The following is a 12,622-nucleotide window of genomic DNA, read 5'->3' as shown; positions in this document are numbered from 1 at the left end:
GATCCATGACAACTACAACCCATATAACATGACAACCACGACCCACATAACATGATAACTACAATCCATGATAACTACAACTCATATTATAACATGACAACCACGATCCACATAACATGATAACTACGATCCATGACAACTAAAACCCATATAACATGACAACCATGATTCACATAACATGATAACTACGATCCATGACAACTACAACCCATATTACATGACAACCATGACCCACATAAAATGATAACTACGATCCATAATAACTACAACCCATATAACATGACAACCACAACCCACATAACATGATAACTACGATCTATGATAACTATAACACATATAACATGACAACCACGACCCACATAACATGATAAATACGATCCACGACAACTATAACCCATATAACATGACAAGCACGACCCATATAACATGACAATCACAACCTATGCAACATAACAACTACGACCTATTCAAACCACGACCCATATAGCCTGCATTTCCTGCTCCTGCAATCTATCAATAGTCATCTCATATTCAAAAAATGCCAAGCTAGTTTTGATATGAAAGACACGTTACTTTTCTACCTTTGATGGATGGTAAGGATCTCATGTGTGCATATATAGGTCATGATTGTCATGCAATCTGGGAGCAGGAAATGACAAACACGACCCATATAAGATCACAACCACAACCCATTTAGCATGACAACCATAACCCATATAACATAACAACAACAATCTATATAACCTGACAACCACGACCCATATAGCCTACATTTTCTGCTCCTGCAGTCTATCAATAGTCATCTCATATTTGAAAAACGTCAGGCGGGCTATTCCATGGGAAACAATTGAGATTGAAAATTTTACTCAGAATTCTACTTCATTCTCCACGCTATGGTCCATTTAAGATTTATATTTGAATGAAATTTAGTATCCACAGTATAAATAGATTGTTTCATCTGATGGATAGTAAGGATCTTATGTATGTTTATACCATGTAGTCACCAAGTTAGTGCAAGTCATACCATAGTCGTGCAAACGATATCTGTATAGTAGCATAAGTCGCATCAGGTTGTTGTAATGTGGTAGGGGTCGTGGTTGTAATGTGATACGGGTCATAGTTGTCATGGGTCGTGGTTGTCATGAGATAAGGGTCGTGGTTGTCGTGTTATATGGGTCGTAGTCTTCATTTTATAGGCCTTGGCCCTAAAATGAAAACAACAACCCTTGAAAACTACGACCCATATAACATAACAATGACGACTCCATGGGAAACCACGACTCATATGTAGTAACAACCACGACTCATATAACATGACAACCACGACTCAATTAACAATATAATATTAATAACAATTTTCTTCAATGGGCACCCAGCGAGCTGAATAACTCTGTTGAGAATGTCTTGTTTTAGCCTGATCAAAAACTCTGTGCATGACAACCACGACCCATATAACCTGATAAGAGTTATAGCTCGTGGTTGTCATGTTATATGGGTCGTGGTTATCATGGGTTATAGTTGTCATGTTATATGGGTGGTGGTGAACATGCAACAGCCACGACCCATATAACATGACAACCACGACCCATACCTCATGACATTCATGACCCTTGCAACATGGAAACTACAACTCATGCAAATCATGACCCTTGCAACATGAAAACTACAACTCATGCAAACCACGACCCATTTACAAGAAAACCCCTACCCCTATAACATGACAACCACGATCGTTTTCTAAAGTTGCACTCTCACTTCTCTAGTCAGAATACCGTTCATCTGTGTTTTACAGATCATTTTATGGCTTGATCCCAAAAATAAAAATGAGATGGATATAAATCTAAGGTGGAACACACCACAGGATAGCTCTGGTTTTCATGTTATATGGATCATGGTTCTCGTGTTATATGGGTCGTGGTTCTCATGTTTTATGAGTCGTGGTTTTCGTGTGATATGGGTCGTGGTTCTTATGTTAAATGGGTTGTGGTTTTCGTGTGATATGGGTTGTGGTTGTCATATTATATACGTCGTGGTTGTAATGTGATAAGAGTCGTAATTGTCATGGGTCGTAGTTGTCATGTTATATGGGTCGTGGTTGCATGGGTCGTAGTTATCACGTTATATGGGTTGTTGTTCTCATGTGATATAGGTCACGGTAGTTACATGTTTACTTCTTTTACTACCAAATGAGAGGACAACCATTGGTACAATAGCGTAAGGCCTACAATGGGGTGATCCGTTCCATCTACCTTGTCAACTTGCTCGTCGTGGACCTAAAAAGTCCTGACTTGGGTAATGTCCACTTCAAACAAACATCATAGTGAGCCTGAAAAGTTTTAACAGTGGGTTTCATTGCCACCATTATTTTCTATTATGTGGCCCATACGAGCTCTAGATAAGGTTGATATTTGGGCCTTAGAACTAAAATGACACAGTAAAAAGGATGGGCGAGATGGATTATACACATACATCAATGCGAGCCCCACGAGTTTCGTCTTTGCCCATGCACAAAATAAAGGTCCCGTACACAACAATTTATTGATATTAAATATGACATAACTTCTTATTCCCTAGAAAATGGTACAACCAACTACTAAAACAAGGACAAAGGCATTTTGGTCCAAGTAATTTTCAAAAGCTTAGCATAAGGCTACTCTTAGGATATATGGAATCTCGTAGCTTTCTAGGTAATTTGCCCAACCTGCGAGGTCAGTACAGTCAGTTTCCCACTTCCAAAACGTCTTGCCTTCTTAAAGATTCGCTGCAACGCGAGTTAGGCGTTTACGGCTTGCTGGATTCATTCCATTGTTAACTTTTCTTTTCTCAATCAAACCCTGCCTGGAACCGATTCCTCCATCGCATGAAATAAAGAAATACAAGAAAAATAAGTTGCTGGTTCTCTCCATCCATCTCAGATCCAATGCCTAGAAAAGGTGTTTTTGATTCACATTTCTGCAGGCTTTAGGAAATCACGATTTGGGATTTCCATTTCCAGGTTTTTATTTCTCCTTCTCCTTTCAGTAATAGATTCCCGTCTTTGCATTTGTACAAACCCTCTTCTCCTTGCTAGATAGAGGAAGAGATGGAAGATGGCATTTTCTGTGAAGACATTTTGGTGGACATACTCTCACGCTTTCCGAAGAAGACTCTTTCCAGATTCAAGTGTGTATCCAAAGGATGGTATGCTCTAATTTCTTACCGTGTATTGCCAAAAACAACGGATGTAGGGTTTCTTTGCCAATGCATTTCTCGATTCGATAACACTATCCAAACGACTTTTTTTCGAGTTGATAAGGAGGGAAGCGCCTTTCTCAATCACTCCCTTGGCTTCTCTTCAGAGAAGAAGTGTTTGATTCTTGATTCTCGCAATGGCTTGCTTCTCCTTAAAAAGGGTTGGTTAGAGAGGTTATATGTATATAATCCCACTACCAAGCATACACTGCAGCTTCCCCATTCTCGCTTTGGCATGTTGACGGCTCACGCCTCCTTGGCTTCTAATGGGAAGAATTACAAAGTAATACGCTTCTTTTACAATGGTCGTATTGACAGTTTTGATATGGAGATCTATTCTTCTCAAACTTGCCAATGGAAAGAAATAGAGCTGGAAATTCCACGTTTTTCTTACATTTATAATGTGCCCCATGCCCACTCTGTTTCTTTGAAAGGAGCTATTCATTGGATATGGGGGAATTACATATTGATCTACCATTTAGAGGATGATTACTGTAAGCTCATCAAACTTCCAACGCATAAAACGTATAGGTACACATACAAGATGTGCATTTGGGACTCAGAAGGGTTTTTGCACTATTGTGAATGCGATGAACATGGAATTAACATATGGGTCCTCCACATGGAAGATCGAAACTATAATCGCGATCAACATATCTTTGAGTGGCAGCTGAAGCATAGTGCTATCCTTATGGCTCCAACGTTGAGGAAGATGTTCATGGGGCATTCCAAATTCTTTTCACCTCGTGCTTTTAACGATGATTTTGGGATTGTGTATTTAATGTATAAAGGAAGTATTTTGTTGTACAATCTTGCTACTGGAATGTTGAAGGAGGTTTGTGCATATCCATTTGAAGAACCTATTTTGGACATCTACCCTTTCTCATATAGCCTCGTCGAGTCGCCATAGCAAGCAGAATGATAAAGGATGAAGAGTTGTTTAATCCCCATATGAAGGAAGCTATGAAAAAAATAAGAAGGAATGAGATCAACAGAAGACTCACAAGAGGTAACTGCAATTTGGTCATTTGCATTCCATTTGAGGAGTTTATCCCAACTCAATTCAATATTATATCCAGATGCAGCCTAAAACTGAGAAAATGTTTGTGTGCTTTATTTATGCTTTTTATTTACTAGTGGTAATTCTGTGAGTTATTATCTCAAGTTTTCTAGTTTACTTGCAGTCTAGCATCTACTCAAAGAGAATGAAATTTTATTTCTAGTAGAGGTAATTCTATGTGGATGTGATGGTTTTGAAATCTGTCATGTATGAGGCTGTTTTTTGTAGCCTTTCAGTTCCAGTGGCTCTATGGCTGGTTTCTGCAGTGATTTAAACCTACATACCTGCCATGCTGGTGATATTTGTGTGGTTGGAGAAGGGAGTGCATTTGTGAGGAGACTAGAAAAACATTAGTGTCTCCAAACAATGCTGAAGATTGGAAGGCAAATCATGATAACTCCAGTTAAGAAAATTCCATATGTGAATCTCTTGCCAATAGAACCATTAAAATTAAGAGAAGTGTGGATTGGATCAAGAGGCCTTCATACTCAATGCATATCCATTTTTTGAAAGAAAAAAAAATAATGTGAAATCTGTCATGTGTGAGGCTGTTTTTTGTGATGGTTTTGAAATCTGTCATGTACGAGGCTGTTTTTTGTAGCCTTGCTCAGTTCCAGTGGCTCTATGGCTGGTTTCTGCAGTGATTTAAACCTACATACCTGCCATGCTGGTGATATTTGTGTGGTTGGAGAAGGGAGTGCATTTGTGAGGAGACTAGAAAAACATTAGTGTCTCCAAACAATGCTGAAGATTGGAAGGCAAATCATGATAACTCCAGTTAAGAAAATTCCATATATGAATCTCTTGCCAATAGAACCATTAAAATCAAGAGAAGTGTGGATTGGATCAAGAGGCCTTCATACTCAATGCATGTCCATTTTTTGAATGAAATAAAATAAAATTGTTGGGCTTATCTCAAATCTATACTGAACTCTGCAAAACCTTCCACTGGAAATCTTAGGCTTTGTTTGGTCAACGCAGAAAAATGAGTGTATCTCATTTTAATTAATGGTAGTTATGTGTTAGGGATGCTGATATCTAGTACATAATTATTGTTAACTAAAATGGGATAAACTCAGTTTATGCGTCTACCAAACAAGGCTGCATCATTCAAGCCACTTGGCAACACCCTCATTGATGGATATCTTGACTGATATCTTCACCTTTCATAAAAAGCAGAATTGAACACTGTTTTACTGTACTGATGTTTCATACTCAGCTTTGCATAATATTAGCAAAAAAGAAAAAGGGGGGAAAAAAAGGAAAAGAAAGTAGGAAGAAGAGGAAGAAAGAAGAAAGAAAGAAAAGAAACACCCAGCTTTGCATGGTTGGTTCCATGCAAGTTTTTTGAGAAAGTTCCATATTATTGATGCTAGAACACTATCTAATTTAGAACATTATAGACTTGAATAATTTCATAGGAAAATTTTGAGCAGATAACTTTCACATTTTGCACTGAAAATAGGGCTGGATTTTGACTAAAATAAGTTTGTAAAGTTACCTTATCTATGCACTAACTAAATCCCTCCACTGCCAAGTGCTATTCAGTCTTGCCCATAAGCTAATGCGGGCCTAAGAGATATACCACAAGAGCTCAACACCCAAATATCCATCAAGTACAATAAAATAATTTTATTAGTTAAAACAAAAGCTCAATGGTTAAAAAACTTCAATTAAACATCCTTTTTTTTTTGTGTGTTAGGCCCAATTAGGGAACCACTTGATGGACCGTCTCAGCCACTACTAGCTAGCCTTAGGGTGAATCAATGGGTCCCATGTTAAAACATGTGGACCTCAACCGCATCCTTAAATCTGTAATTTAACCTTAAGTGGGTGAGCCAAAAGCACAATTGTCCTTCCATTTGGGAAAGAAAATCCCATTTTACATTCCTTCTCATTTCAATATTATGTATGAGAAAATTGAACTCTCATTAATTGATGTTCCTTGGATAAGAAGAGAGCTGGTTGGATGAAGATTATACGGATGGTCCCTTTTCTTACAGAGTTCAACTAGTAGCTGCATTGCTGCATATGTCTCCTTTGGGACCAGTCTCCTCATCTAGAGCCAATTAGATCAATATTCTTGTCAAAAGAGGAGGTGATTAACTATGGTATTAAGGTTGGCTAATGCCCTAAGATTTGGCTTCTTGTTTTTTGTCAGTGGCATGGTTCTGATATCAGTATCAAAGGTTGTAATGGCCCAGTTGAAAAACAATATGATGCGGGCATCATGAATTAGTACCAGCTCGCATATCGAATTGAATGGGCTTGTATTAATTGGATTGTTTTAAACTAAATAATTAAGAAAAATACAAGGGCACTGAAGAGATTTAAAAATCTATCATTTTATTTTTTTTTATACATGCATATAATGTTTTATTAGACCTTTTTTTTTTTTATGAGAATGCTCTCCATGAGTTTGACCTGTTTAAAGTCAGCCAAATGGGATCTAATTGAACACAAATACAATATAATTTGGCGCCCATCATTAAAAAAAAAAAAAAGAAAAAAGAAAAAGTGATGATTTACTCTTTTGGTAATTTTTTTCCATAAGGGCATGCTCCATATTCATTCAACAAATTGCACTCAAAATTTTTTGTTTTGGTCCTGGAAATTGGCCTAGACCTAGTCTAAAATGATTTTCTAAACTTCTTCCATGGTTTAAAAATGACTTGGAATAAATAGAGAAATTTTTTTAGAAGATTTTTCAAATTCAAGCATGCCGACGTTGCCCATTTCTAAGTAAGGTCGATATAACTCCGTATTGCTTATCATATCGAGCTGATACAGATACTATACACCCATATTGGCCAATTTACTTTGGATATTCCAATCCATGATAGTGAGATTATTGAGAATCGGATGCCTCAAATCTATGCTAAAACAAGGGCCATCGACCAGTCAACATGTTGAAGGTTATCAAAAACATTTGATTTTTTGGGAAAACTCTCTGAACAATTTTTGGAGTTTTCGACGGGTCGGAAACTTTGGTCAACAGGTCGACCCGACCGATTGAAGCATTTCAACCGGTCGACGTGACTAATCGACAGGTTGCACAATTTTGTGAGATTTGTATCTATTTCCCACTACAAGAAAATAGACCTTTAGCCATAATTTTTTAGCCTCAATTGAAAAATTAGAGGCTAAATGTGTTTTTTAGCCTCTGTTGCTAAGAAACTAAGGCTAAAAAGTCTACTTTTTAGCCTCAGTTACATAGGAACCAAGGCGAACAGTCTACTTTTTAGCCTCAGTTGCATAGAACCCAAGCGAAAAGTCTACTTTTTAGCCTCAGTTGCATAAGAACCAAGGCTAAAAGTCTACTTTTTAGCCTCAGTTGCATAAGAACCGAGGCCAAAAGTCTACTTTTTAGCCTTATGCAACCGAGGCCAAAAGTCTACTTTTTAGCCTCAGTTGCATAGGAACCGAGGCTAAAAGTCTACATTTTAGCCTCACTTGCATAGGAATCGAGGCCAAAAGTCTACTTTTTAGCATCCATTGCATAGGAACCGAGGCTAAAAGTCTATATTTAAGAATATTGAAAAAAATTGAGAATATTGAAAGACTCAATAATTTTTAAAATTTTTGACAATTGTGAAAAAATTGAGAATTTTGAAAAAAAATTGAGACAATTGTGAAAAAATTTAGAATTTTGAAAAAAAGTTAAGAGTTTTGAAAAAGATTTGAATTTTGAATTTTCTAAGAACTAAGAATTTTTGAAAAAATTGATACAATTGTGAAAAAATTGAGAATTTTAAAAAAAAAATTTGAGAGTTTTGAAAAAGATTTGAATTTTGAATTTTCTAAGAACTAAGAATTTTTTAAAAATTTGAGAACTTTTAAAAAATTAAGAATTAACTTTTTTTTGAAAAATTAAGATTAAAAAAATGATAATTATGAAAAAGTATGAATTTTTTAAAAAACTGAGAATTTTAAAAAAATTAAGAATTTTGAAATTTTTGAAAAAAAAAAAATAAGAATTTTGAATTTGGAGAATCTTGAAAAAAATTGGAAATTTTTAAAAAATTGAGAAATTTCAAATAATTGAAAATTCTAAAAAAAAAATTAAGAATTTGTAATGAATTCCTGCCTATTGAGTTTTCTCTTTGATAGAGTGAAGAAGAAGAGTGTGGATTTCATTTTCCATTCTTCTTTATACTTGGAAGTTATGTTTAATATTGCTCAGGTCATTAGGGTATAACCCATGGATGGAGGATTTCATGTTTCCATGCTTGGGCCGCCAACCAAAAAACAGAGTTCTCAACCTATGGCTGGTCATGATGTGAGCTTTTGTGTTATTTGGATGGCAAAGCACCATCAATTCCACAAAACAATTGTTAACATTTTTTATAGTTCTTGTTGTTTTTGTTGTTATTGGGGCATGTTGATGAATAGTTTTGAATGCTTTTTCATTTTTGATGGTTAAATTCTTCATCACATACCATTAATATCATAATGTTAAGTTAGGAAAATGACTAGAATTTTTTTTTTTTCTTTGCTAAAATTTTGTCTGGCATGTTTTTAATTGTTGTGTTTCAAATGGTTGCAGAGGAAAGGAAATGCGTTTTGTGCTGGTGGTAATGTTCTAAATATGGCCCATTTCATAATCACCAGTAGATGTTTCTTTTCTAGCCTGCGACAAATCCTTTAATGACAAAATATAATACATTGCAATAGATTTTTTTTTGGTGATATTAAGTCAATGTACCAAACGTTTTATGAAACTCAATTTTGGATCTTTGTTTGATGATTTTTACTCAATTGCTATGGACTACTTTCATTTTTTGGAGAATTGAGCATTGTTAATGACAATTGTAATGCTTGGTTTTTTAATTAATCAAATCATGGGAGCTAATGATTCAGGATGTTTGTCAGGCAGGTACAATGAAAGAAACACGACTAACTCTATCTTTAGTCTCAGTTTTGCCTCAATTACCTAAACTGAGACTACAACTCCCGTGGTTAAAGACTTTAGCCTCAATTGTTGAGAACCGAGGTTAAAAATAGATTTAGCTTCAATTGAAGGCAACTAAGGCTAAAATTTGGATTTAGTCTCAGTTGGAAACAATGGAGGCTAAAATTTTGATTTAGCCTCATTTCAAGAAAACTAAAGCTAAAGGGGTTCTTTTAGCCTCACTTGAAGAACTAAGGCTATAAAAGTCATTTTAGCCTCAGTTGCTAGGCTAAAGCCTTTAGCCACGGGGGTTTCAACCTCGGTTTGGATAACTGAGGCTAAAGGCTTTAGCCTCAGTTTTTAACCTTTTTAGCCATAGTTTTGAATCGAGGCTAAAGCCCCATTTTCTTGTAGTGTCCGATTTTGCTTAAATATATGAGTGTAATTGGGATCAGGGTTAATGCTAGACGTGTTTAAGGGTTTGAGACGGTTTTGGAGAGAGAAAAAGGCTATTCGAATCCTGCTTTAGCATACTTTGTAAACTTTGTGGGCCCACCATCATGTTTATGTATTATCCACATCGTCCATCCATTTTTACATATCATTTTAGGACATGAACTGAAATCAAATCATATCTAAAGCTCAAGTGGACCAAACCACAAGAAACAATGTGCATTCATGTATAGGTATTATGTATTATCCACGTCGTCATGTATATGTATTATCCACACGCATCCATCCATTTTTACATATTATTTTAGGACATGATCCCAAAATCGAATCATATCAAACGCTCAAGTTGATCACAAGATAGGAAACAATGTACATACAATCTACAAGCTAAATGAAGCCGAATCAAACTGAGCTATATCAAGATGAGCTCAGCCGATACTGCCCTGATTTGAGCTTGGTTTGTTTTTTAAATGATCTTAACACCGAGACTTGATTTAGTTTGAACTTCTATTCGAACCAATCCAAGCTGAGCCTTTTCAAACCAATCTGAGTAGAGCTTTACAGTTGGCTTGGTTTGTGTCTGGCTCTATTAACAACGTAGATGCCGAAAAGTGGAAAATAGCGATGCAGGACGAGATGAACTCTTTGTACAAGAAGAAGACACGGAAGATTGTAGAGCTTCCTGTAGGCCGTAAAGCGATCAGGTGCCAGTAGATTTTCAGAAAGAAACATGATAGGTACAAGATAAAGTTGGTAGCGAAAGGATATGCTCAGAGAAAATGTGTCAACTTCATTGAGATCTCCGCGCATGCGGTGAAGCAAATATCTGTCAGATTAGTATTGGCGTTGGTTGCTTAGTACAATCTCGAGTTGGAATAGATAGATATGAAGACTGTTTTCCTCCATAGGAAATTAAAATAATAGATTTACATGAAGCAACCGAAATGATTTGAAATACAAGGAGCAGAGAACAAGGTTTGTAGGTTAAAGAAGTCGTTGTACAGCTTGAAAACAGTCACTTAGGCCTTGGTATAAGAAATTTGATTATTTCATGATGAGTTAGGAATTTACCAGGAGTGAGTATGATCATTATGTCTATTTCAAGACACTAAGTGATGGGAAGTTCGTTATCTTGGTATTGTATGTTGATAACATGTTTATTGCCAATGATAACATGTCTGAGATTAACATACTCAAGGCTCAGCTATCAAGGACATTTAAGATGAAATATTTAGAGGCTGCAAAGAGGGTTTTCGGCATTGACATACATATAGACAAGAAGAATAACATAATATGGTTATCTTAAGCTGAATCCTTGAGAAGGTATTGGTGAAATATGAGATGGATAAGGCAAAGCCCGTCAACGTTCTTCATGCAGCTCATTTTCGACTTTTTTCTTAGTAGTATAGTGAAATGGATGAAGAAAAACAATTTATTTCTCATGTCCCTTATTCGAGTGCGGTTAGCAGCTTAATATACAAGACCAGATATTTCACATGTGGTGGGTGCTGTTAGCAAATACATGTCTAACCCTTGCAAGTAACACTAGGAGGTAGTGAAACAGTTACTTCGAATTATTCAAGGTATGGAGGACTATGTCTTGGTATTTGAAAAATCAAGAGACAATTTAATAAGCTATGTGGATTTAGATTACACGAGCAGTGTGAATAATAGAACGTCAACTTTCAGCTACTTATTTGTATTAGCAGGTGAAGTGACCAGTTAGATGTCAAAGCTTCAGTCTGTGGTGGCTCTTTCCACAATTGAAGCTGAATATATGGCAATGACAGAAGCATTCAATGAAGCAGTTTGTCTAAAGGGTATAATAAATCAGTGGGGGCTTCGGTAGGAGGTCGTGCCGATTAATTGTGATAACGAAAGAGCGATTGATTTGGCAAAAAACTTAGTTTACTATTCTAAAACTAAACATATTGACATGCGTCATCATTTTATTCAACAGGTGCTTGAGAAATGAGGCGTGACTCTTGAAAATATCCACATAAGCATGAATTTGGTTAATATGTTTACAAATGTGGTTCATGAAAAGAAGTGCGATTTCTCTAGGTCTGGCAAAGATAGAGTGAAGACGTAGTGTGCAAGAGAAATGATGTTATGGAGCTATAATGAATAATAAATAGAGATGAAGGATCAAATAAGGCGTATTGCAGCATAAATATTAAAGTTATAGTAGAGATTGTTGAAAATTGAATGCTTCAAATCTATGTTGAAATAGGGATCATTGACTAATTGACAAGTAGAAAGTTATTGAAAATATTTAATTTTTTTGGCAAAACTCTCTAGACAATTTTTTGGAGTTTTTAACAAGTCAAAAACTCTAGTTGATTGGTCGACCCAACCAATTGAAGCGTTTTGACTGGTCGACTCGACGGGTCGACGGATCGCACAGTTTTGCACATTTTTACATGATTTGTTTTTATTTCCAGTTTTGCTTAAATATATGGGTGTAATTGGGATTAGGGTTAATTCAAGACGTGCTTAAGGGTTTGAGAGGATTTTGGAGAGAGAAAAAGTTAGGATTTTTCTCTTAGGTCTTTGAATCAGTAAGGTTTCATCTCTTGTAACTTTGTTATTTATATTGCATTATTGCTTTGTGCCATAATTTTTTCCTGCAAAGGTTTTTCCACATAAATTCAGGGTCCTATGTTGAATTTGCTTGTAAGATCATAACTACTTTGTTTAATTCCTCTCTATGTGCTTCCACTAGTTCCAAAAGAGATTTGGTTAAAAGAGGTTTTGAGTAGCCTTGGAATGCACGATTCTTCCAATTCTCCCTTCTTCGAGTTGAAAGGCTTCTCTAATATCAAATTATCCGTGGTCGGAGCTAAGCTAATCAGGGCACCAATGGTCTCACCAAGAGCAGGCACTTGCATCTCTTGGTCAAGCTGAGGTTGCTCTTTTTTGTAGGGGAAGACAAAAGAAGAATCTGATACATTCTTGCATAGCATTCACTTTCTATTTGCAGGTCC

The 12,622-nt window shown here is 36.2% G+C and overlaps 1 protein-coding gene across 1 annotated transcript; it reads left to right on the top strand.

The window, feature by feature from the left end:
• Positions 1–3,082: 3,082 nt before the first annotated feature.
• Positions 3,083–4,141, top strand: LOC131247120 (F-box protein At5g07610-like). Its single transcript, XM_058247559.1, has one exon. It carries the CDS (start codon positions 3,083–3,085, stop codon positions 4,139–4,141), a length of 1,059 nt encoding a protein of 352 aa, XP_058103542.1.
• The last annotated feature ends 8,481 nt before the right edge of the window (positions 4,142–12,622 follow it).

The sequence above is a fragment of the Magnolia sinica genome, chromosome 5 (assembly GCF_029962835.1).
Source record: "Magnolia sinica isolate HGM2019 chromosome 5, MsV1, whole genome shotgun sequence".
Classification (NCBI taxonomy): Eukaryota; Viridiplantae; Streptophyta; class Magnoliopsida; order Magnoliales; family Magnoliaceae; genus Magnolia; species Magnolia sinica.
Note: the sequence above shows the minus strand (reverse complement) of the source record. Positions and strands in the feature narration are given on the sequence as shown.